We start from the raw sequence: 27,100 nt of genomic DNA on the forward strand, positions 1-27,100 counted from the left end.
CAAAAAACAGCCCTAAACAATGTATTGTAACGTCCCTGCAAGAATGTTCAGTGCTGTTAATGTTGATAGAGTTGATGTTAATGTTAGAGTCAGATTAGTTAGAGTTGAGAGCTAGGAGTTTTATAGTTTCCTACGGTCTGTGAATGCATGTGTGGTTGGATGTGAGAGCGAGAGGGCGGGGGGCGCCGAGGGTGAGAGAGAAGGTGCCGGGAGAGGAGAGACTGAGCGGGGAGCGACTGGGAGAGTTGTTGTTGTTTTGTGGGACACCTTGATTGTTTTTTTGCGTGGTTACGGCCGACAGTAACCGACTGTTCTACAATAAATGAAGGTTTGTTGAACAACTCTCATCGTTCTTACACGTCCGGCTGGACGTTACAGTATTAACTTGTCCTTTCACGAATCATACAACATGAATGGTCAGAAGAGGAATGAACACTGTGATTCACTGCGACCTTACCACGCGCCTCTCCTTCTTGCATCGTCTCACTTGATGGCCGCATGCACACGCTTTCGATGGGTTCGCTGACCATGTGACGTCATGAATCGTGGCCGCAAGGTATTTAGGTGTAAAACGTTTTTCCCCCCCAAATGTATAACTTCGCATATGATTTAGGAGACATTGTGGAGAACTTAGTTGTTGGAACTCATTTATTTATTAAAAAATAATAATAATAAAAAAACAAAACAGCCCTGTCAAAAGGGCACTTTGAATGTCCATCAGGAAAAGGGCAGGTGCCTGAGCCCCTGTAGCCCCCCTTATCTGCACGTGCCTGGTTACAACCATTAAAAGTATTGTCCCAGTACTTTTGTCCACATACTTTATTTCAAGCCTCATTCATTTAAGGTTCATTTACCGATTTAGTTGCAGTGTGGAGGCTTACAAAGTAGTGCACAAACCATGAACACGCTATTCTAATAACTCCTGGGAAACAGGCAAGTCCTTGAGAAAAATCCTTGTAGTCTTTGAATTATCAGCGTTCAGATCATCAACAAACTGCAATTATTAGCAATACAAAATATCAGAGCTTTCTTAACGAAAGTAAGACTAATGTTTGCTTTAGATCTGGGATTTCAGCAGATCAGAGGAATGTTTTTTTAATTTCATCCAGTTACAGTTTTTCGTTTCTTTGTTTGTCTCTGAGGGTGATGATGATGATGATGATGGTGATGATGATGATGATGGTGGTGATCTGAGGTGGGAGAGGAGGAGGCAGGAGAGGAGGGGGAGGGCTGTCGTCAGTGTTAACCTCAGCCTCCTGCCGGCAGCATCATGACCACGCAACGCACCGGGACCGTTTCACCAGTGGAGCCCGTGAAGCAGCGACGACTGTCCGCCGGCAGACGAGCATCCCGGTTACGCTTCGCATTTCCTCAATCCAGTAGTTGATTTCTCAGGCAAGCAGCGCGGCGTGAAGCTGAAGCTTTGGCACAAACATTCTCACACGCTCCTCGACACACTCACAACTGCCTCTCCGGCGCGCACTTCAGTCCGACGCGTTCCTGCGAGGCTTCTTCCTCCTTCCATCTGGGGATCCGAAACTTGAGGGACTTCACCGTCACGGGCAGAGAGCAAAGGACGGACGGACGGACAGGGTCGGTGCGGTGAATGTAGCGGCAGGCTGGGTGTCTGTCTGCGGGGCTGCTGGACCAAGCCGAGAACGCACCAAGTGTCGTCCCACGTCTCAGCCCCCCTCTCCTCCGCTCCGGCGTCCCGAACACGGCAGAGATGGTTCTCCTCGGGTCTGTGCTCGCTCTTTTCCTCTCAGGTACGTCCTGTGGTTTGTTTGTTCCGGTGAGGAGAGAAATCTTTCTGGTGAACCTCTTGAACAAACATCTCAGTCTTTGTCTGGATGCTCTTTGACTCGCAAGTTAGATGGAGACGAGGATCCGGACCGGAGAGTCTCACTTCATTTGTCGCCTCACGTTGTGCTCCAGAGTGAAGGGGGGTTTTGCTCCTTTCGGTGGGCCTCTCTAGTCTACTTCTTCTATTAAGTCCAGTTTTTTTGGCGCTCGTTTGGTTAATTTCACTGTTTTGGGGGCACAACTTTTCGTCGCTGTTACTGAATGTTAAAACTCTCTCATTTTTGTCTCTCTCTGTGTATATATATATTTATATTGTTTACTTGGCTGTAGTCCAAGCTAGACAGTAAGTGTCTCCGCTGTGTTTTCGCCCTAAATGCCACTAGGCTACGCCCTTCCAGCTCCGAGCCGTCAGCTCAAACTTTAAAATGATGAGTGAATACAGAAGCGCGGTGACTGACGGCCATCAAAAGCCTCAGTCAGGCACGGATACGTTTTATTGTTTGGCTCCTAGCAGTACAAGAATATTTTATTTCATTTTATTTATTTATTTATTTTTATTAATATTGATTTCAGAGGCTAAAAAATGATTTCGTGATTGACTTCATAAAAAATAGGCTGCAACAATAGGCTTTAGTCGACATATACGTTTTTATTGCCGTATTTTGCGCCAGTTGCAGATGAGGAAGGGCACAAAAAGAGCAAGAAATAAAAAAAAAAATCAAGGTTAAAGTAAAGCAGAATATTCATGATGAATGTAAGTACATAGAAATGATAGAACGCTTTCATTCACACTAACACCTTCTTAAATGTGCCATGTGGATTAAGAGGAAGGTTGATGGAAAAAGTGAGTTCATGTTGATCCTCTGTGAGGCTCAGCCACCTTATTGCAGGCACATGTAAGCAGTTTGTCTTTCAGCAAAGGAAGGAAAATATTCAGGTATGAAAGTCATTGATTTCAGGGACCCACAGTTTGACTACAATTACTGATGTATTCAAATAGATGTTTTTCCCACTGCGCCACTTTATACACACTTACAGGCACCTCTTTACAGCTGCAGAGAGGCTTTCACTTGGTTATTGAAAATAAAGAACTTTTATAGATATAAATGTCTTGTATATAGAACCACTTTGCCTTGTTTTTTCACTTTCACTGACTGAGTCTGAAATGATGAAATGATTCACTTTGAGTTGGGATTATGTTGTGTGCTGAGGAGGCCGAGCTCGTAAAAGACGTGAAAAAAAAAAGAAAAAGACTTCATTACAGCACCATGAGCATACTCCTGAAGAACGTCAATACAGAGTTGTTTATGTCAGAGTACTGGATTGTGATCAAGCCTAAAATACCTGCGTTGAAGTGAATATGACAGTATGGATGTACTGAGAGGTCAAAACAGCCAAAGAAGCCTCAGGTCAGAAGTGCAAAGCTGATCTAATCTTTAAAATTTAGGAGTACACAGGAAGAGATGCGACAGCACAAAACAAAACTTGAGCGTCAGTTTTGTCTCCTCTCTTCGTTGGTTGTTTGGTCAGATTCAGAGCATTTCAGAATGTGAGGGGACTGTGGACCCAAATCACGTGTCGTGGACTGGAAAACACTCGACACCTTCTCCCAGCCCAGAGATTAAACCGCATGTTGTTTAAAACGTGTGCCGCGAGTTGGTCGTTTCCCTTCATTTCCTGACTCGGCTGACACCAGCTCAGCACCAACAGAGCAGATTCTCAGTGTGGGCAGTAAACCTCAGAAGACCCTCTGATACCCGACAGGTCGTGTCTTAAAAACATCTGCTGTGTTTTGTTGTCATTTACGGGCGCGTTGCTTCTGTCCTCTGCTGTCTGTCTGTGCTGAGTTTGATATCCACGGGGACACGGACTCTAAACTCTGAAGTGGTTTGTATGGCAAAGTGCCAGGGTGCCAACAGGGACTTCAAGATGCATTCAAGTGCACCTTGTGAACAAACCACCTCAACAAGTGAACAGCTGCAGTATTTGGAGTTACGCTGAGAAGAGCAAGTCGAGGCTCTGCTGTTAGAGTGCGGTTACACTTGGTGAGGAAAGCATCGTTACTTGTTCAGGATTTGAAACTCTTGCAACTTGTTGAAATGCCTGTGACTTGATCCCACTTCTGTTTGGCTCTTGTTGGATGTTTTTCATAGACAAATGAGACAAAAGTTGATGTAGCACACAATGTCTCAGATACGTTTTTTGTAATTAATTACATCCATATATTCAATCTATAAAATAGAATGTCTACAAATCATTTTAAGCTGTAATTTTTCTTATACTACATTAGCTACAGCTGTGGTTGGGCACATTTTTGGCTGTATGTGGCTCCATACATGACACCGAGTTCATGCAGTTGTTGTTATGTTTGTCTTTGTGTTCTTTTGTGTTTTTGTTTGTTTCAGTTTAGTTTGTATTTGCCCTTTTAACATTTAACCATTTAGTTGGCTCTTCTCCGGCTAATTTTCGCACAGTCTCGGTGCACTGGACTCGGGCTAGTAGAAGACTGAGTGTCTTATGCAGTCAGGCTACCAGAACCGGTAGGTTATGCTGGAAATACATACTAGAGATATGTCTCACACAGTTGGAAAGCATATTTCTTTGTTTGTTTTCCTGCTAAACACACGTGTGGATGTGTTATATCATATCATCATTTTTACTTTTTACTTTCTTGTCAAATGAGCTGAGCTACTCCCCAAACGTGCCAGCTGATGGTCGCAGCAGAAGTAACCCCTGGCGTTGGTGCACCCCTGCCTGGGAATCAGTGGGTCATGTGAGTACTGTAGCAGGACTAATGAAATTCCCCCACAGTGGCTTTGTGCGAGCACGGCGTGCACTGCAGCACGGCCCTGCTGTGTTCATTAGCCGTGTTAATGATTGTCCAGCATGTAGTGACACTGTAATGTTGAGTGACAGGCTCACATATCTGTCTCTCAGCCTCAGGTCTACCCCCCCCTCCCCCCGACTGTCTCTCCCTCAAGGCTTTCAGGTCGTGTCTGATTTTCCCTTTTTTTTCAGTCTCAATCTAAATTCCCCCTTGGATTCAGCGGCGCGTCAGAATAAATTGTTCAAGTCGTTCAATGAGGAAGTGCAGTCAACCGACGCCGGTGTGCAAACACATTTGGAGCAGCGGTGGTTCACGTCTTATCGGTGTGCAGGCAGGTGTGCATGTTTGTGTGTATTTTTAGGGGTGGGAGGGTGTGTAACAGGGCTCATTTTGCCTCGACACCACTGCTGGTTTTTTGAAGACCTTTACTGATACCGATACTTCAAGAGTGGAGCTGCCCACAGGACATATTTACCTTCTCTTGTTGATCACAGTCTCCTAACACTGACTTTTCTCCATGTGGTTTCTGTAAAGGCCTTGAAAACTTCAAATCTTCAAATTGTATAGTCTGAACAGTTTGATGATTGAAACTGAGAGAAATTTGTCTTCGGTGTTTTTCATGTGTTTCTCTCACTGATTGGAAGTGTGTGGAGTTCTGTTATGTCACATATTCCCACCCACCAATCAGCATTTAGCAGCATTTAAATAATCTGTGGTCAACAACGCTGTCCAGATGAAGCAGATTAAACCCACAGAACACAATTTAAAGGAATAAACTTGACCATAATAATAATGATACTTATACTAGTTCATTTAAATAAGTAATGTGGAGTAATCAAGTGACTTTCAAACAGTTTCAGGACTCATTACAGTGGATCTGGATGATGCAGCAAAAATTTGATCAGAATAATTTTTCCCCATTGATCAACACTGATATTTATCACAGTATATAGTTTGCTTTGCTTTGAGAATTCTGACAATGACAAAAATATAAATAAATAAAGCGATAAAATGGTAAAATAGAATAACATAACTGTGGCTTGGTTTAGAATATTTTGTGATTAAAGAACATATAAAACAACACCTTGGCTAAATGTAAACATTTTCACTTTGTCTGCCTCAACAAAACAATATGGCTTAGCTCACCTTGTAACATTAAAATAATGCTGTGGTTGCTGGGATGGTACCAGCAATGAACTGGCAGCAAATTTCATACTGTGAGATTGGAATTGCACAGAGCAGCTGCACAGTATAAATAAAAATAATGTGTAATGGTTCAATATGTATATATAAGATCATGTGTATGTAATATGCTTGCTCCCCGGGCGCTGCACGCGGTCGCCCACTGCCCCGGGTTTGCTGTGTGTGTGTGCACGTCACTTGGGTGGGTTAAAGGCAGAGCACAAATTTCGTTGGAGTGAGTTCCCTCCAATGACAAAATATGTCACTTTCATCTTTTCATCTTAATATGAATACATAGGATGTACTGTGTAACCTGAGACCAATAATGCTAAGTAGCTTGCGATGCTGTGGGCTACAGTGACAACAACGCTGTTACATCACGTTATGCTCCAGTTAAAATTGTGAGTGCTGCTTGAATGCAGTTGTGCCCCCTTCTTACACTGAAGGAGTCGCTTAAGGCCCCCCACAGTCAGTGTTTTTCCGGCCTGGGGTCAGCTTGGCTGACATCCTCCTCTCACCCGCCTCCTCTGTGGAGTCTAGACGGCAGTCCAGGACAGAGCTCGCCCTCTTCACCTGTGCCTCCAACTCGCCGACAGACCCCACAGCGTTGAAGGCTGCAGATACCACTGCAGTGATTTAACAAGGTCCTGCATCCTCCAAAAGACCTCAGTCACCAAAGCAAATGAAGATGCACAGGACATCCATGTTGTCCAGCCAGCCCCCCCAATGTGTGCATACGCTCCCACCATCTCCCCACCCAGTATTTTTGCAAAGGGGGTTGAGCTCACTCCAGTCAGCAAAATCTTTATTACACGTACATTTTACGAACATAAGTAATATGTTTGTTTGACTTTAGACTTTATGTCACATCCCGATACACAAACACGCATACGAGTGTCAGGTGTTTCCAAGTGTAGGCTGTTGGCTATCTCACCATGCTAATGCACATATCACTAATAATGCTCAGCGCTGCAGGAGTGTGTGCTCTGAACAACAGGTGTCCTTCCAGTAGGCATGCAGAGAGAGAGTGTCTTATCTGTATTGATCACCAGTGACAGATGATGACGTCTATGAAGAGCAATGAGGCCAGAGAAATGAGCATCATAAACCTGCTTTGATGACAAGTGTAAAAAGCTGCTCGGAATAGGAGAGGCAGTCATCCTGGGTCAGAGGAGAGAGAGAGAGAGAGAGAGAGAGGGAGAGAGAGATGAAGAGGATTAGAAGTGTGTGAGGTGAATGAACTTGGTAAAAGAAGTGAGGAAATCCATCTTCCTTTTTCTGTCACATTTAATGAAAAACGAGCAACTTACCTGGCCTCCATCCACCTGGTCTGGGTTTGGAGGTGTGTGTGTGTGTGTGTGGAGAGTGCATGTGTATGTGTGGGTGATAGCGTTCTTCTCAGAGGGAATGGTGTATATCCAAGGGGGTAGTTTGGAGGTCTTCTGTGTGTTTTGTTGATAACTGGGATTTGGAACTTAAACACAGAGGCAGCAGATGGTGTTGGCTTCTGCTTCCATGTCTCTGCATGTGTGTGTGTGTCAAGCGTGTGAACAGGCATTAGATTGAGCGGTGTGTGTGTGTGTGTGTTGGTGTGTCCTCACTGAAACTCAGTGTCGGAGTCAGTGGTCCCTGAAGGTACCGTTGCTCCCTGTGGTCAGAGGCGGGCTGATCCCAGGTCAGCCATGGCCTGACCTCAGGCCCATCTGCTATCATGATGACAGATGTGTCAGGGACTGGCTTCAGATCTGTGGCTGGGCCCACAATCCCCAGTTAGTCTTTCTGACAGACTGCCCTCCAAGTTGGCAAGGAGGAACCACTGCCAGATATTTAGTTTGGTTCATCAAATCCTAAAAATGTTTGGAAACACACTGAATCAAATGTTTTGCCTTTGGAATCTTTGTGTCGAGGAGGGCGTGGCCAGCATGTTTTCTGAGGTTTAAATCACAGTTTTCATCCAGTTTTGTCTCGAGTGTGTGAATTTACAAGTGAGCGTAGCTTCACTGTCGCTCTTAAAGCCTGAAAGCATCCTGTAAAGTTCAGCTGAATCACTTGTTTCCAGCCTTTGTGAAAACAGACTGAAGACAGTCCCACAAGACTGTAGGTGGTAGCTCCTTTAAAACACAATGATTTGGCAGGAGCTCCTTTGCAAAATGTATAGAAAAATGGGAGGCATTCATCACTGTCTGAGACCTTTGCAACCATTCAGACATTATGCATTATTTGCTCTTTGATCACAATTGCACTAATTATGGCTCCTCTTATTACCTCAGTTTTTCATAAACAAGGAAGAGTTAGAAATGTGAACGTAGAGACTTAGTGATTCAGAGCCCCTGAGTGTCTGTGAAATGTGATTAGAAATGTGCAGGTGACACACTGACTTCTGTGTGAATTATTCTGGTTAATGTGTGAGAGGAAAAAGTGCTGGGTTGCTGGCATAACGTGGGAGGGAGGGGAACCAAAGCTCAGCTCATATTGTTGATTTCCTGCAAACTGCTCCACATGCTCTTGCTGCCACATTTTTTTTTTATTATTAGATTGGCTGACCTACCCTGGTGCAGCAGAACTAATTTTACCAATATGATGAAGTTTTTGCTCTGTTAAAAGGTCACTCAGACTCCAATTATTGGCTCTCAACTTAAGCTTTTACTGAGGCAGCACAGAACAGGGAGGCAGAGTCCATGCAGCGACCCTTAGATGTCCTCTAATCACAGGCCATGCACGGTCTGTCCTCACTCTGTTCCAGTGTGTCCCTCCAGCATGAGTGCCTCTAACTGCAGCCATCAGCCATGGATGGACTTTTCCTCTGACATCATGACAACTGCTCCAACACTACATGGCTTTGAATTGGCATTAAGTTTGGAGCGACTTGGATGGTGCTCGTTACTTGATGGCTGGCGTGCTGTAATGCATGTAATGCTAATGTAAATGCTTCTACAAATTGGTGTCATGATTATCGGTTGAGCATAGCTTGCTGTTTCATCAATTTGGCGTTTCGTCTTGCGTTATTGCTTTACTTTGCACTGCCTAGTGTGAATCTGGATCCACTGACTTTATATGTTATGAAAATTTCAGATATTTGCTTCAAGTTCATTCTTAAAATGTCATCAAAATTCTGATAATAAGGGAATAGTTTGACGTCGTGGCTGAAAGCGTATTTTCTGCCTAGCTGAAAGTGACTCATGTTTGGCCGTTCATTGTAAAGGGAGAAACAAGGTTCACGCAAGTACACGAATGCAGCCGATGCAGACGCTTCTAGCTGCCCAGATTTGATTACCTGCATTGTTGCACTCTGAAATGTGTCACCTGAAAACTGTAAAGCAATGCAAGCTCAAGCTGCAGTCAGAATGCTGAGGCCAGCGGGCACTACGGGCTTATCGCTTCTGTTTGGGTTAACGTTTACTCAAAATAAATCACGACTGACAAGTTTTCCAAAGGTTTAGCGAACGCATCCGACTCTGCACACATCGGAATACTCTTCTCTTCTCTTCTCTTCTTCGGCTGTGGTTCCCATCATTTCTCATTCTTCCCGACCAGTTATTCCTCTCTTTGTTGCAAACAAATGCCGGATGTGAAATGCATCACTTCCACTTGTCATCTCAGTGGTGAGAATACTTTCACCCAGGGAAACACTTTTATCCCCTGTCATACGACAACTAGCTCTCAGTCTTTCTCTGCCAATAAGAAGAGGGAGATATTTGACAGACAGAGGGATTAGAACTGACAACAGCACACAATGACAGCCCGTATATTCTGACCAGGTGAGACTGGGAAGTTGTAACAAGACAAGCGTAATCACATTGTGGATTAGCTGCAATTGTGATGTAAACTAATGCAGCATTTTCACATGTAATCCAACCCCGTGGCACAGGATGTAAAAGCCAGGAGGAGCAGGTGCTTCGTCTAATTATTTGTTGTAATTACACTGATCAGCCACAACAAGAACTCCACTGACAGGTGAAGGGAACAACATTAATCGTATGTTTTAAATGCAATGTTCCGCTGGGAAATCTTGGCTTCTGGCAATCATGTGGATGTTCTCTGACATACATCTCTCACCTAAATATTACAGACCAAACTGAAGTTCATCTTTATAAATTAATGAGCTGTTGCCTGAGGCGGGCGACACGGTGGTGCAGTGGTTTGCACTGTCGCCCCACAGCAAGAGGGTTCCATGTCTGAATCCTGGTCTGGGTCCTTCTGTGTGGAGTTTGCATGTTCTCCCTGTGCCTGCGTGGGTTTTCTCCGGGTTCTCCGGCTGCCTCCCACAATCCCAAAAACACATGTTGGGTTTTTTGGGTACTCTGCATTGCCGCTCGGTGTGAGTGTGTGCTTGTGTGTCTTGTGTGTCGGCCCTGCGAACGACTGGCGACCAGTCCAGGGTGGACCCCGCCTCTCGCCCGTAGTCAGTTAGATTGGCTCCAGCCCCCCACAATCCCGATGGATAAAGTGTGTATGGAAAATGGATGGATGCTACTTGAGGCTACACCCTGTAGCACACACCATGATGGCTAATAATGTTGACTTAGTGCTGTTTAGAGACTGACATTAACACTGCTTCTAAGTTAAACAGCTGTAATGAAAAAGTTTTCCTTTTAAAATGTTTTTAACTTTACTTAGTTGTGCAGCACTATTGGAGGGAAGCTGTGCTCCTGCTGCAGAAAGACTGCATGAGCGCTTGCAGGATGGAGAAATCCTGTTCATGCTGTCTTGCCGACCTGTGATCACTTGAAGAGTTCCCCAGCTTCAGAACTCTGGCTCTGGAAAAGTCTCACTGATAATTCCAGACTCAAGTGTGGCATCAGAGCGCAGGTTCAGCTGACAGAAAATTAAAACAGCCATGAGAAGTAGTCTACTCAAGGCAGACTCTTTTGATGCGTTTGATTGTGTTCAAGCAAGCACCCGCTTTAATCCATGTGGACCTGGAAGAAGGTTTGAGTTCAGCTGGTCTAAAATTGATTTAAATGTTTTGTAAATGGTTTGTTAATATTTTGATCGTGCTTTCCTAATTGATTATCCCTGTGGAAAAAAACAAAAAAATACAAAACATTTATCTGCCTTGTGAGGTGATGACATGCAAAGTGACTGCACAGTCTTTGTTCTCTTTTGTGTCCAACCCCTTTCCAAAGCAAGTTTGTTCTCATATGAAATGTTATTGAATAGGCATTATTTATTATCTTTTAAAGAAAATCAAAGTAAATTATGACAGAACTTTTAGTGACCCTGTTTTTCAAAATGATGGCTGATAAAATTCCTGGGAATCAGCATCACAGACAAACTGTTTATATTTGTTGCATTAACATGCATCTTGGGCCATCTAATCTCAAGTAAACAGCTCTAAGCACATGTGTGAATTCGCTCAAGACATCACGTTCTGTTTAAAACCTGGAACACTTGGTATGAAACGTAACCTGTGGCTGCTGGATTGAGGAAATGTTATACAAACACGCAGAGTCTGAATCATAGTCCTCTTTGAAGCAGCTCACCAGACCTCCTCTGTGTATTCATGCAGTGTTAGTGAGCAGCAGATGACATAGTGGATGTTCATTGTTTTCAATGGGAAAACAATGATAAACTCCATCAACACTGATGGCGAGTGCTGCTTGCCCCTGCAGACACTGTGGCAACAAAAGTGTAATTTTCCTTTCTGCTGTCTACCTATGACAAACAAGTGTCGGAAAATCTACCAAAATGGTGGCACATGATGTGTACTGCCTGTTATTCCCCAATGAAGTTAAATACTGAACAGGCTTTCTTCCTCTGACTAATAAACGTTTTAAAGTGTGGGAAGAAAAAGATGTACTGCCAAAGTGAGGGTTAGCTGAACAATGTCACTTCCATGCTTGGCCCTCTTTGTAGTCAGCCTGGGCCTTTAAGCTTGGCATTGCCCACTTTGTCACATTGTGACTCGGACTTCCTGTGGGAACACCCCTTGAAGAGCTCTGAAAACCCCTGCAATAGCAAAACAACAAAAACGCTGGCTACTTTATTCATTTCAGTGGGGCTTAACTTTTGTGCAGTGACTTGTCCCATCACAGGACAAAGCAGTGAGGATAAAGGTTGGTTCTAGTTGGCACTATGGCCTGTGATTGCCACTGGAGCATTAATTAGCTTCTTACTTTACCAACAATGACACCAGAACCATCAAATCATTTGGCTGGCCACAAACTTTATGCTTTTACCTGACATGATGAGGTTTTCTGTGGGAACTCAATGTACGCTGTTTAAAATTGAAAACATTTTCTTTCTGTACGGGGAAACGGCGGTTCCTTTTCTCTCTCCAACCAGCAGTACTCTTGTTTTAAAGCATGACAACAATCAACCAAGCGTTTATTGTAACCGTGATGATGTATCTTATTTAAAGGGGCAATTTTTAAGGCATGGGCAGAATTTTAGGGTAAAACATCCCAAAAATAATCAAGTGAATGTGAAAAAACAACAGCATAGACGTTATGTCATGTAATATGTGTTGCGGATATTCAGTAGCTGCTGAAGTTAGCATGCTAACCAGCGAGGCTCCAGCTGGTTCTGTCTCATGTTACACACACGGAGTTAGTGATGAAAAATCAAATGTGTGAATAGGCGAGAATGTCGAACCTTTCCTTTAACAATCAAAGAGAAATTGTACAGTGGGTTACTGCTGTCACTGGCTTATTTTAAGTCTGTTAAAGGGGAACTCCACTGATTTTACACATCAAAGTGTGTTTTCCTGGTCTTTGCTACCGTCTGTGTGTGTGTGTGTGTGAAAAGTTGTATTATGCCTCTGGGCTTTGTTTAGACTGCAGGCGAAACAGATTTGTTTCTCAAATCAGGTCTTTAAGACAGACTGTTCATACATCAGAGATCACCAGCCCATCTGCATGCTGCAGTAATGTTGTCGGCATTGGCAGCTACGTATGCTGATGACACAGCTTTCCAACACAGAACCATAGAAAAGCGGATCCAGGAGGTGACACAACACATGAAAATAAGACGACATGCTGCTTTGAGCTTGATTCAAGCTTCAGACAAAGTCTCTCTGCAGACGTCACGTGTCTGACCTGAGCGTGAGTCCATACGGAGCTGCTAACATCGGAGGACTTTGGGTTGAAAGGAAAAATGCTGTGTTTTCTGGGCTGTAGATTTGGGAACTAATTTTTTTTGTTTGATGACGTGACACTGGCACGAGGCGGGACAGCGTCTGGTCAGAGAGGTGGTCAGGATCGGGCTGAGCGGCTGGTCTGATGTGTGGACAAACTGAGTGTGGGGATGTGGCGCTCCACAAAGGCTGTTTGTTCAACCAACAATGTTTTATGTATGTGGTTAGTCTTTCATCAGCGCACTCAGTATTCAATTTACATACTGTCTACTGATCCGGCACTGAATGTTAAGCTGTTTATGCTCTCTCAGCTACTTTATTCTGACACCGAGATGTGTGTGTGAAAGTCTGCACGTGTGTGTGTCTTAGACAGATTGCTTTGGCCCCTCAGCCCCCTCCCCCGTGGTTGTGCAGTATTGTGTTCTGCTAGTAATGATGGGTTCTGTGCCTCCCAGTCTTCCTCCCAGCAGGACACACACATAAAAGGGTCCTTCTCAGGGCAGCCATGCCATGTGTCTGTGTGTTGTTTTCTGTGATTTTGTGTGTGTGTGTGTGTACATCTTTGTGTGATTCTAAGAACATCATTTTCGGTGGTGCATGCTGATTGTACCTCATACTGTGCGCGTGTCCAACCCATCAAGGTTCGCATTGGTACGCTCGCTCTCTGTCTGTGCTTCCATCTCTGTCGCTCCCTCCTTTGGGCCTCACTCCCCCTTTTTCCATCTATCTTTTCGTTCCTCCATTTCTCCTCTCCATATGACATTTCTGCTGTCCTCAGACAACTTCTCTGCACTTCCCTTGTGTATGAGCTACTGGATTTTTACCAGGGGAGCCTCTTCTTTTCACTGTTGCAAATCGAAGAATCCGCACTTGAGAAAACAACGGTTCATCGTGGAGGAACTTTGTGTCAGACTCAAACCAAATGCTATCTGTTGTATCAAATCAAAACTGGAGTGTCCCCCAGTAACTTGGCCTGCTTTGTCTGTGACTGCTGGCCTGACTCCTGGTCCACAGCCTTCTCTGTCCTGTAAGTGCTTTCACACCTTGGCACAGTCTGAATAAACTCTGTTATTGTAAAGTTTTGCGTGTTTAGTTCAGTTCATTAAGGCTGGCGTGAAACTTTGAGCGTCTTTTCACACCTGACTGGCTTTTAAACCGAGAGTGTTTCCCCCCCAAACATTTGGACTTATATGAACACAGCAGTCACATTTAGATGCGGAACAAAACAAACGGAGCTGAGATCACCAATGAACGGTCATATTGGGTTGTTTCCAGTCAAACCCCGGAGCGGTTTGTTTGTGGTGCGAACGCAAACGATTCGACGTTGGGATTTTATGGTAGCAGATATGTGATATTTCAAAAACTGCTAATTAAATTACCAATTAATGGTAAATGGACTGTATTTATAGAGCGCTTTTCTAGACTGCTCACAGTGCTTTCACACTAGTGACACATAATCAGTGAGTAATGTGATGAAGTTGTGTTTGCGTGCGGTGATCAGCAAGTCCCGTCCCGACACACAAAGTGTTCTTTATAGCGTGAAGCTTGTACCTGCTTATTGTATTTTGTGCAACCGTTTGTTAGCACTACGGAAAAGTTATGTATTTGACCTTTACGGTGCCGAGGGTTTCCTGTCAATCTAAACGAATCTCCCTCCATCTCTTTTGTCCTCTCTTAGGTGTGTTGCCGTTCTCAGCGTCCATCTTCCCTTTCTCTCCCTCCCCCACCGACTGTGTTGAAGCTCATCGGGAGTGCTCCACTGACCCACGCTGCAAGGCGTTGTACCGGGGCTTGGAGCTGTGTGCAGCCGACACAGCAGTGTCCCCACAGGGGGAGCAGGCAGCTGCCGAGTGCCTGGAGAGACAGGATGCTCTGCTGGCCAAACACCCCGCTCTGTCGTCCTGCAAGTGCCAGCGCAGTTTCCGCAAGGAGGAGCAGTGTCTGCGCATATACTGGAGGGTTCGCCTGCTGCCAGGTCAGCCAGGCCTCTGTTGGGGCTGGGGTGGATGGATGTGGGTGCATATACAAAAGCTGAGTCCCTTAATTCATCCTTTACCAATGTCATCCAGTGCAAGGTCATCGGGAGTTAAAACTAATGCCGATTTGGTGAAATGTAGGGTACATTTTGGACAGGTCGTCAATTTGTCAGAAGGCTGCACTCAGCAATTTAAGATAAGATAAAATAAGATGAAATTTCCTTTATTGTCCCACAATGGGGAACATACATCATCTGTCAGTACTTTCTGACTCTCCTAATCCGCCTTTGGCTCTGCAACACACCTTATATTTAGAAATGCCTCTAGAAATTTTCATCAAACATGAGAAAATAGTTGCTGGGCACTACTTTCAGCACTTATTGTTGGTTTTGATATTTTCATTATTTGCTGACATTAAGAAAAACAGACAGTAATGCCAGACTGTAAATCTCCTGAATATATTATATACAACATATAAGTAATCTTACGCAGGTCTGCTGAGGTGCATGTTGTGCCACAGATGAAGACATTGTTGTGATGCATTGTTCAAAAACACCTTCACAATTTCTAGGAACTGCATTCGTCTTAACACTTTCGCACAAATCTGGATAATTTCTACTTAAACCATAAAATGTAGACGAGGTCCAGTTAAGAAGTCCAAACTCTGAACTTGCACACACACACACACACGCAGAGGGAAAGAGTCACAGAAGCATATCTGGAGAGCTGGTGTGATGGGTGCATCAGTAAGCGAGCTAACACTAGCCAGCAGACTCCTCCTCCCCTGTGGCCTATTAGTCAGCGGAGCATTAGTGTAATTACACACTCTTCAGTTCCTAATGCTGCTAGGCTGCTCTAGCGTGTCATTACCATAAATATATAGCCTAGAATGGGATTTACATACATAAACACTTTACATGTCATTACATTCTTGATTGAGTTTGTACTTTGCAGCGTGTTTAAATAATTTGGAGGAACAAACGACTTGTCCACTAGTCAATCAAGGCTCTGCTCAGGGGTTTCACAAAAGGACAAAAGCTGCCTTACCAACATGGTGACTTTGAGTTAGCGCTCATAGCTTTCTTGCTAATCTCACGCTGATGAGATTTTGAATGATGGGGCAACTGTAGAATAGGAATTACATAGACCCCACGAGTAAGAATATGGTGAAAAATAGCTACATTTAAATAATGTTCATAAAATGCTATCCAAGATTAATTGCGTAGCACACCTGAACAACTGAAGTGGCTCAAATGTGAGCTGCTGCACTTTACTGTTTTCAAAGCTGCTATAAACTACGACTACTATATTGATTGGCATAAAATACGGTACAGACATCAATGGATCTTTGGATTATAATCTAACACCACCAGCAGGTATATTTTTCTTTGTGTCCAGTAAAACTAATGACATCCTCATCAGCCTCAGCTACTTTGAGTTTCGTGCTAATTAGCAAATGATAGCACCCTAAACATTGCACACAATATACCTGCTAAATGCCAGCCTGTGAACATAGTCGCTAAGAGTATGTTTGCATGCAGATGTTAGCTCACAGATGTGCTAGCATAGCTGTTGTTAGATTTAAAGTTCTGCCTTTGACAACAGTGCATCCCACGTATGTAGGAGGCGTGCACGCAGATGATGTGCACCTGTCATCCGTGGGCTTCTGCTGCATGTTCCTCCACACGTCCTGAAGACCACATCTAAAACGGAAAGAAAGGATCACTAATTCTTGAAGCTATTGTCACTTTGCCACTGCCTTCTGTCACAAAGTATGAAAAGAATTAAAAAATGAAGATTGTAGATTGCAGTTGCTTTGTACCACCAGCAGTGAAGAGAAGAATGTGCTTACATTTTTCTATTACAAAGACTGGAAACACACTCACTGTGAAGAATACAATTAAGCACAGTGTGGCTTTTTTATGGATGTAATAGCTCCGTCTAGTGTGGCTGTATTGCGACCAAAAGTTGAGATCTGATGCTGAACTCCAGTTAATAATACTTGCAGTACATCTGGATATCTCGGTCCTTTCCAGACCCAGTGGAGGGTGGGGGTGTACACTGTCCACTAAAGTAAGAAGGGAGTAAGGAAGGAAGCTAGAACATTTTGAAATGTGCAGAGGAGGTGTGGTTGGACTTCAGGGACCTCTCTGCATTGCAGGGAAAGCAGGGAGAGGCCTTTGTTCTCCTTATTAGCTTTACTAAAGTAAATGCCATGTCAGTACACTGATCTGCCAGAAAATACACGGCACAAATTTATTTAGAAACAGAATAAAATATATGTGATATATATATACATCACAGAATCATTTACTTTTAATCATTTTACCTTCAATTTCATTGTACAGGAGACAGTACAATGACAGTAAGGACTGTCTTATCCTATCTTATCATATCTTATCTTACTTTACGTGAAGAGAAGCATGATGGTGAGGCCAGTAACTGACACTGATATGTTATTAATGATTTTATTTTGGGTGATTTGAACACACGTTCATGTTGCAGATGACTCATGTTTACAGTCGTGATCTTATCATTGCAGGATTTTCCACCGCTGTCTTATCTATTTCCTGTATCACCGTCTGTGATTATTTTATTTACTCTTCTCTGCGCTTGCTGATACAACTGTAAAGTATTATTTTTACTCTATGTGCAATCACACACCTTGTTATCTTAAAAGAAAAGTTTGTTATTTAGAAATTGGGATCAAACTTTCTTCTCTCAAAACGTTGTCATCAGACATGATGAAGGCTTTTATTCATTGGAGATCGTTTGAGTTGCTCACTGAGTCTCTTTGGTTTTCAACTCTTCCTTTATTCTGTTTGTCTTCGATTTTTTCCCCCTCCAACCTCCTATTGGTCACCGTGTGAATGATTGCTCAATTGTTTGCACATTTTTGTGTGTTCTTTTTTTGTCAGGGGAGGATGAGCTGGAAATGTCTCCCTATGAAGACACACTAAGGGATACTCACATGGCCTCCTTAGTGGCAGGTAAAACACACACACACACACACATTTGGTGTTATGAATAGATAGTTTGAGTTAATGTCCGTCACTGTTTTCAGTTTTCAGTGACAGACGGCTCTTAACAGTCATACAAAGTCATGTTAGTGAGCCACCTGTTTATTAATATGTGTCAGTCACTGACACATCTGACAATATCTGGAAACTGAAGCTGCTACCTGATCTTTCATCAACCATCACATCTCAACAAGTTCCCTTTGACCAGTGCTTTCTTGTGTGACAGGTGCAGTCTTTTACAGTATACTCAAAATCTCAAGAGGGTGAATCATAAGGGTTGTGGAAATCTCCTCCATATGGCCAAAATTTCACAAAATGGTGGTCATTTGGTCTAACTGCTCCGATTTCTGCAGAGTGTCGCCATTGTTGCCATTCAGTATAACATGCAGTATAGAGCTGCAGCAATAAGCTATTTTAGCAACGGAACATCCACAGATTATTTCAACTATACACTGCATAATCAGATAAAAAATACTTTTGCTCATACAAAAGGGAAAGTAAAGCAGAAAACGATTGCAGTGAGTCGGATCAACAGGTGTAGGACAACCTTCAACACAGCACAACAGTCAGTCTTATTAAATTACAGAAGCCCTTCATAAAAGTGTCGAATGTTTCTATAATTTCTATAATGAAAGGTTGTCTGACTCCTGCTGATCCCATTCACTGCAATCAAACTAAGGCGGAACTAAGTCTCCAACTGCTGCTCACAGCGCCTGGTATTTGATATTTTACTTTCTGAGGTATTTTATGCATCAGAGGTTATTTTGCTTGTGTGTGTGTGTGTTTGTGTTGCGGATATCATAATAATAACATGACTGAAGCTCAGGCTTTGGCCATAATTACATACTAGCCTTCATCTCAGCCAGTAACCATATTGATTTCTTGGTTCATTAAACATTAGCGCTAACATTAACTTGTGTCAGGTCGGCTCCGGATGTTCAAAAAACTCTAAGCCTTGAGGTCATGCTGTGGTTGTATTCTAGTTTGGTTTCACAACAATCACACTGTACAGAATTTTAGTTTTGTTCCTACTTGATGTGAAGTTTGGATGCTTTCTGATGTTTTCTCCGGCTTGTCTTCACCTCTTCACACCTCACTGTTTTCTTTTACTCTCTTTTTGCAATGCGCACCATGACTTCATGTCCTGTTTCCACAGCGTTGTGTATCAGTGATAATCATCTGTTCGACACACAGTGCATTGCATGTAGTTATATGGATTCAAGATTAAAGATTTTTCTGTAATTGAGTCACTTGAGGAACTGTATCAGCACTAGTTCAGTGTAGTTTATTAGGAATACTATAAAATAAAGATGATGATCATCGATGGAGTGAGAAGCTGTAGTTTTTAAGACAAGAAAAACAAAGATGAAACAAACTGTCATTCCCACTTTGCACAGAGAAATGCTGAAGATACATCAAAATGTTTCCACAAACCACCTTTCTATCAAAATGTTAAAATTTAATCCAGAGGAACTGTAGTTATGTCTTTGGCCCTTAACTCCATGGGAGTGCATTTTCAAACTGCCCCTGAAACTGACTATCTGATCTCTTGTAAGCATCCCCCATTTTTTATGAACTGCTCCCACTCACATACTAATGTTAATAAATATAAAATTCCTTTTTTGAGCGATTATTATGTGAGGCTTGGCACTTTTCTTCCCCTCCTCCCTACACACACACAGGTGTTTTGTGTTTGCCTAATCTGACTTTTCCTCACCTCCCCCCAGCCTCATCTTTCATGCAGCTGGATGGAGAAAACCGGTGCCTGAAGGCAGCACAGGACTGCGGCCTGTACGAGAAGTGTGGATCCCTGCGATCAGAATATGTCCTGGCCTGCACCAAACCGGTGCCCGGGACCAACCGATGCAACCAACACAAATGCCACCGGGCCCTGCGGCGCTTCCTAGAGCGGGTGCCTCAGGAGTACAGCCTGGGTGTCCTGTTCTGCCCCTGCACCAACACCCTGTGTGGCGAGAGGAGGAGGAAAACCATCGTACCCTCCTGCTCCTACCAGGAGATGGAGGGTCTGCAGCCTAACTGTCTCCATCAGCAGAGCTTCTGCCGCCGAGATGACCTCTGCAGGTTAGACATGAAGCACAGACAAATACGCGATAATTGATGATGATTCTATGCTTGCATTCAGTACAGCATGGGTCTCTGTTTGGGTGAACACGCATTCTGTCATTACAGCTGTGCATCCTTGCAGCTCTCCATTCATAAACTGAAAAACTGTACTGACTTTAAAAATTTTAGGGAATTTGGAGTGTGGGATGCTTGATACTTGGCAGATATTTGGCAATTGGGTCAGATAACCCAAAATTAAGTTAAATAAGTGCTCACCACTGCACCATCGTGCTGGCAACGTGCCACCCAGCAGCCCACCCCTGCCCAGAGATTTCAGCATTTTGAGGGTATTAAAAATTGGGACAAAATACCATGCTGGTAATGGCCATTAAAATGAATATAGCCCCCCTCCTGTGTTAGGGGGCAAAGGCTAAAGGGAAAGTGGATACTAAGCAAAACGATCAAGAAGAAAGTAATACCAAAAGGACTGGAAGGAAGATGAAGGTTCATGTACTAAAATGTGTCAGTTCTGTATATTAAAAAAAACAAAACAATAACAAAAAAACCCACATTGGTACTGGACTTAAAACCTCAACACATTCAGATTTTTTGCCCCCTTTTTGAGTTTGATGTTGAATTCTTGTTTATGCTGTTGCCAGGTCCAGACTGGCTGATTTTCTTCATAACTGCCAGCCATCTGCTCTGATGGCCAGCGGCTGTCTGAAAGACTCACCAGGCCTGTGCCTCCGAGCCTACGCTGGACTCATCGGTACGGGCCGTCGGGGGGGGGGGGGGGGGGGGGGGGCACAGTGTTACACCTCCAGCAGGACACAAGGATGTTCTGGCACTTTGTGTCAGGGAAACTTTTTCTGAAGTGTAAGAGACAAAGAGACCCTGGGCATTTGAACTGTGGACCAAAATCAGTGATTGCCAAATTCATTGAATTGTAAAAGATAAGATGATCATTTTAAGACTATGGCATCTAAATCTTATGTGTGGGATCTGATTAAGTTGAAGACTATTCAACAAGCACAAAGATGTACCGTATTTTCCGGACTATAAGCCACTACTTTTTTCCCACGCCTTCAACTCTGCAGCCTAAACAACGATGCAGCTAATCTATAGATTTTTACGGGCCAACTGCCCGGTGATGCGAAGAGGAAGACACTAGTTTTAAGCGTAACTTTTAACAGTCATTTTGCGCGTCATCCAACAGCACATACCGTCATCATGGAAAACACTCGAAGAAATGCATATGATGCAGCTTTTAAGTTAAAAGCAATAAAACTGGCTGTCCAAGAAGGAAATAGAGCTGCTGCACGTAAGCTTGCCATAAATGAATCAATGGTGAGACGTTGGAGACGTGAAGAACTGACGCAATGCAAAAAGACAACAAAAGCTTTCAGAGGTAATAAAAGCAGATGGCCCGGACTTGAAAACGTATGCTATGTCGTGGACACCTGCGGCTTATAGTCAAGTGCGGCCTATATATGTACAAATATTTTTTCTTTTTAAATTTGGTGAGTTCGGCTTATACTCAGATGCGTTCTGTAGTCCGGAAAATAAGGTAGAAGTAAAGGGCACTCACTACTGCATCTGTCCTGGAAGCAAAGCGAGACCCTGTTGGACCCCACATTAAGTTACAGCAGGCTTTTCGTTTGTCTGCAAGACTCTAATCAAAGACAGCGAAGGCCTCACTATCCTGAGCCAACTGAATCAGTGCACATTCAATGTCCTTTCTGGTTATTTTGGTCCCTTTACTACCACCAGTCCAGCCTACCAGTCAATAAAAAGGTGTATGCAAAGTTTACTTTTCATGCATGCATAAAGTTATCAAACCAAGTTTGGACTCATAAGTGTGTCTGTGATACTTAGCTGCTAAGCATTAAGTATTTCAACAACACATTCGCAACTACAAAGAACAACAACAACAATATTTATCTAATAATGTTTGCTCAACATAAAGTGGATTAATGTAATTACAATAGTATACATTCTCTTGCATAATAGTAATCGTTGTGGAAATATTTACTAAAAGAGACATCAATCTGAATGAAACTGATGAAAGACATCACTGAAGAACAGCCGCTTTAGGCAAATCAGACATTGCTTAACCTTTTTATGGTTACACTGAGGAACTCAAAGTTGTGTGAGGTTACGTTTTGGCTTTTTACACAACAAGCCAATAGTGACTTGAAACATGAGACAAAACGTGTTTACTTCTACTGAGGTATAAGCAAGTGGCTGATCTTTCTAACCTGGACCAGAGTGATTTTGTCGACTCAATCTGCAACACTTGGTGTCAGAGTCCACCATGAGCACCTCTAAAGTTCTTTCTTTGCTCACAGTAAAACACAGAGTTGAAGCCGATAGATGCTTCCAGTCGTTTTGATTGTGTGATCTGTGTGACATTTTTACTTCTTAATATTAAAGTAAAACATGCACGTATGTATCCTTTGACTTGTCCGAAGCGAACATTTGCCAGCTTTGACCCCTCTGACCTGCAGGCACCATCATGACGCCCAACTACATCAGTAACAGCTCTGCAGACGTGTCCCTGTGGTGCAACTGTGAGGGCAGTGGTAACCGGTGGCAGGACTGTCTGAGACTGCAGCTCTTGTTCACCCGCAACGCCTGCCTGCGTGAGTTTATGCTCGTAATGAGTTTGATTTATTTATTTATTTGTTGTCTTTTGGCCCTCAGTGCTGAACTAATTGATTGTTAATATTTGGATCGGATTTTATACAGTTTATTTTTAGTTTATTTTTGTTTGTAGTATTTGTAGTTCACGTAACATTCCCTATTGACATACATTATATGGACAAAAGTAACCTGTTTATTAGTGAATTCAGGTGTGGTATGGACAGGGGCTGATTTCCAGGGTTTGCGCTCGGCCCCTGACTTCCAGTGAAGGGAAATCTTAATGCTTCAGCATACCAAGACATTTTGGACAATGCTATGCTTCCAGCTTTGTGGCAACAGTTTGCTGAAGGCCCTTTTCTATTCCAGCATGACTGTGCCCCAGTGCACAAAGCAAAGCTCCATAAAGACATGGTTGGATGAGTTTGGTGTGGAAGAACTTGACTGGCCCACACAGAGCCCTGAAACACACACACACACGCACACACACAGATAGCCTTCCCAGAAGGGAGAGACCAACTCCACACCAATGTCCATGCACTTACAATGGGATGTCACCAAAGTCCCTGTTGGTGTAATGATCAGGTGTCCCAACACTTTTGTCTATATAGTGTGGTTTTAGTTAATTTGGTGCAACCTTTTTCTTCCCAATTTAAAATATCCTTAAAAAAATGGAAAGGAAATCATTTATTATGTTTTCATGGTTTCACACACTTTTTACTCTAAAACATTTGAGTGTTTAGAATTTAGATTGGATTGGATTGTTTGCAGTATAGTCACATTAAAAAGACTAAGCAAAAACCACTGCTGTCTGTATCGCTTTTATAAATCCTATTTTAAATAATGTATCTGAGGACCAGATTTATGAAAACAGAATTAATGTGTCACCATCAAAGATTCTCTGAGGAACAACTCAAAGGGAATAATGAAAAAAATGTCTTCAACGTGATGTCTGCTGGAGCTGCCTGGGTGGCTCCTGCAGCGAAGTTCCCATCATGAACTCAATGCCTGTTCTTTGTATGTCAGCTACGTAGCATTCATAAGAGTCTTACAAGAGTCTGCATGCGCAGCATTAGTCCTCTGCAGGGCTCAAGAGGTGTGAGGAGAAGTGCTGGAGAGTAAAGCCCTCCAGGTGTCATTCAATCACAGGAGCTGTCAATAGGGCTGTCGATACACACTGAGCCTGTATGTCCAAACACTAAAGCCTGGATCGATGCGTCAATGCACTTCCCATAAAGCCTGGTGATTTATCAAGCTGTCGACAGCTCAAACAATAAAGCTGCCAAATAGATATGTAGGTTTACGCCCACTCAGATGCAGCCGCAAAGCACGCAGGCCAGCCGGGTGCACACACACACACACGCGCGCAGAGGCAGTGACGGGGGTGTGTCTCCATGCAGGTAACTCTATCAGTTGGATGGGGAGCCCTGGCTCCCTGCCTGCAGACATCACCCCTCCTCCTCCTCCCAGACCCTCCCCGCTACTTCTGGAGGATGAGCTGCTGAGCAACAACCACCTGCCTGAACACAACATTGTGAGTACACTTCAGCTCATCACGCACATCGCCTTCACATTTTAAATTACCTTTCAGACTTTTATCCCAAGGCCTTTTCGGTTATCTTTGGTTTGAGCTCTTCTTGTCACTGTCTTGTTTATTTATAGTATCTGTTTGGCGCTTTTTATCTCTTTTATTATTTTCACTGTTTTCCTTGTTTGTTTCCTGTTCATATTCCCTTGCTACTTTTGGATTGCGACAACACAAGATGGAGTATGTGTTTACAGATAAGATAAGATAAACTTTATTGACCCCACAGTGGGGAAAATCACTTGTCACAGCAGCTCAATAGTCAAAAGTAAAGGAAAAGAGCGTTAAACAAAAATAAAATAAAATTTAAAGCTATAAACATTACATACACATTTCACTTTTTAAAGTAAGTTTACTAAAAAAAAAAAGCTCAAAATCGTATGTCCTAATCCACCTCATGTGTTTCTGTGCTGTGACGGTAACCTGACAGGTTTTTTTTATTTGTTCAGTCAGCAGAGGTGAACAAACGGTGGAGGTAACGTCACTAACATTCAAGGTTTTCTGAGGCAGTAACTAAACACCTGAAAAGGTAACATTACCTCGGCACATGAGGCAGAAGTAAGGCTAACGTTTCAGGTGACTGTTAGCGCTGTACCTTGTAGCGCACTCTTCTTTACACACTTAAACTGTGCAATAACTTTCAAGGCTGCCAGCTGTCACACGTCCATTTTCTCACAGAGAGATAAAACACATCTGTAACCAGTAACGTCCAAAGAGGACACTGACAGCGACAGTCAGGACAAAGCAGCACGGCACAACAGCAGTGACTTGTTCACACCATCAAAGGGAATAATGAGGACAATCCAGAAATCTATTACACAGTAATTTATCCCCCTGCATGCTGTCGTCTCAGTCAGCGTCTGTCCGTCTCTTCTCTCTCCCCTGCATGCAGACAGGGATGAGTGAGTTGCTGTGGGGTTGTGGGGATCCTCAGTGTCTCAGTGGGTTTTAACATATCCATGCAAAATCATGAGTACATTTGTACCGACTATTCGACAACCATAGGTGATAACAAAGTAAAGAATCAGGTTCAGCATCTCCTCCAAATCCACACTGGAGCATCTTCATGAGGAGCATCTTTGTTCTTTGATTGGATTAATGGGCTGTTATTTTTGATGAATCAGAGATGACATCCCCAGTGATGATAGTGACAGGAAGTCTAACTTACATGTCTGTGAGTTCAGATTTGACTGAGTCATGACTCGTGGAAGGCGTATGAATATTTATGCAGCTTGTGGCTATTGCCTCCACCTCTTCAACTCTCTTGCCCCTCTTGATTGGAGGCACCAATCACAGTTTGAAAATCTCCACTATGGACATCATTTTCCAGTATAAATGATGTCTCCCATTGAGCCAGTATTGATTGTGTACCAACCTCTAACAAGTGATCCTCCAGTTCACAGTGTTCAGGGTTTTCCTTCTGTTTGGTGCTGAGCGGGTGGGTACTGAGGGGGATCAGGGTCAGACCTCAGCTATGACCACACAAATGTTTGGTGTGTCCTGACTGCGCCCGTTTAACCCATTAGGCTTCACACAGTCTGTGTTCCACAGACAAGACTCGGCCTGAAGTCTTTTGATTCCTGTCCTGTTGGATCATGTCTGAATGTGCCAGTTCATAATGTGCAGACAGCAACAGACAAACAGACATTCTGAAATGCCATGTGAATGCATATGTTGTGAGTGTTCCTCCTCTCACAGCTCCTGGCCGCCCTTGTCCGGCACTGACCATTAAATATGGTCCAATTCGGTCACGGTCCTGGCTACTGTAACCTTGGCCAGACCGCAATCTGATGTGGCTGTGGCTCCCAGGCTCCCAGCATGCCTCGCTGCCAGAGATAATCTGGGCCGCCAGACAAGAGGGGATTCCAACTCTTCCTTTCCCTCAGTCTCCCTCTCCGTCCGTCTGCGTCTCTCTCCCAGCGAGCGGATTAGATGAGGTGTTGGTTGGAAGCAGTGCATCAGTCAGGCTTCATTAGTATGAATTTATTCATGACCATATGTCTCCTCCCTCTTTCTCTTCCTCCCACAAATCCCTATCTTCCCTCCTTCCCTCTTTTCTTCCTTCTGTCACTTCTTAACTCCATCCTTCCTTTTCTTTTTTAAGCTATTCACTCTTTTCTTACTGTCCTCAGTTCATTCGGTCTTGCATCCTGAAGCCTTCACTGTACCTCCTTCCCCTCCATCCACACCTGCTCCAAATCTCCTCATCCGTCTGTCACTCAGCTGCTTGTCTTGTCTTTCTGAGAAGCTTTGGCTTGTTTCTCTAAAGTGATTTTTCCCCAGAATTTGAAAGGTTTCACTTCAAAAAAGCAGAGTATGCACTCCAGCAGTGGGCAAAAATAATGTCACGCTCAGAAACATAGATTACTGCTCTTTGTTTTAAATGTTGCACTTTCACCAGGAATGCAATCAAATATGTAGTGAGATTTGAAGGACATTTTGAATACCAGTTGGCGGTTGATTTTCTCTTTTGGAGAGAAATTCACTTTTGTTTTGACGTGGCTGAAAGACACCGACTCAGCATGTATTTTAATGAAGACAAGTTGTAAGGGAGTCCAGTCATAGTGGAAAAACATGCAAAAAGTTAGACGCAGTTTGTATTGTGTGAGATAAATTTACAATGTAGAATACAGTGTGGAGATATAGAGATCTCTCGCTCCGGTCTGCATGTCGAAGGTGAGCAAGACGCTGAACCCCAAATTGCTCCCCATGCTGTGCCATCCATGTACGAATGGGTGAGTATGGCAGTCGTGCAAAAGCACTTTGAGTGGTCAGTATGACTGGAAAATTGCTGTATAAGTGCAGTCCGTTTTAAACCATTTGCCTTCCTGATGTTGACTTAAATAGGCTGTGTAACTGCTCCAACAATCCCTTCCACTTTCTGCCCAGGTGTGAGGAGGCATTAAAGTAGCTTATTTTCCACTGAGC

At 43.4% G+C, this 27,100-nt stretch overlaps 1 protein-coding gene across 3 annotated transcripts in view; it reads left to right on the plus strand.

Moving 5' to 3' along the window:
- Window positions 1–1,178: 1,178 nt before the first annotated feature.
- gfra3 (GDNF family receptor alpha 3) overlaps window positions 1,179–27,100 on the plus strand; it is a 36,438-nt gene continuing 10,516 nt past the window's right edge. For all 3 annotated transcript variants that reach the window (XR_006844909.1, XR_006844910.1, XM_046406694.1), the window contains exons 1-7: window positions 1,179–1,766; window positions 14,566–14,862; window positions 17,782–17,853; window positions 19,611–19,965; window positions 20,607–20,716; window positions 22,455–22,589; window positions 23,988–24,121. Coding sequence is in view for 1 of the 3 variants with exons in the window: in XM_046406694.1 (XP_046262650.1) it covers window positions 1,727–1,766; window positions 14,566–14,862; window positions 17,782–17,853; window positions 19,611–19,965; window positions 20,607–20,716; window positions 22,455–22,589; window positions 23,988–24,121 (1,143 nt within the window). In the remaining 2 variants the exon portion in view is untranslated. The remainder of the gene's footprint in view (window positions 1,767–14,565; window positions 14,863–17,781; window positions 17,854–19,610; window positions 19,966–20,606; window positions 20,717–22,454; window positions 22,590–23,987; window positions 24,122–27,100) is intronic.

Source organism: Scatophagus argus, chromosome 12, assembly GCF_020382885.2.
Source record: "Scatophagus argus isolate fScaArg1 chromosome 12, fScaArg1.pri, whole genome shotgun sequence".
NCBI lineage: Eukaryota > Metazoa > Chordata > Actinopteri > Scatophagidae > Scatophagus > Scatophagus argus.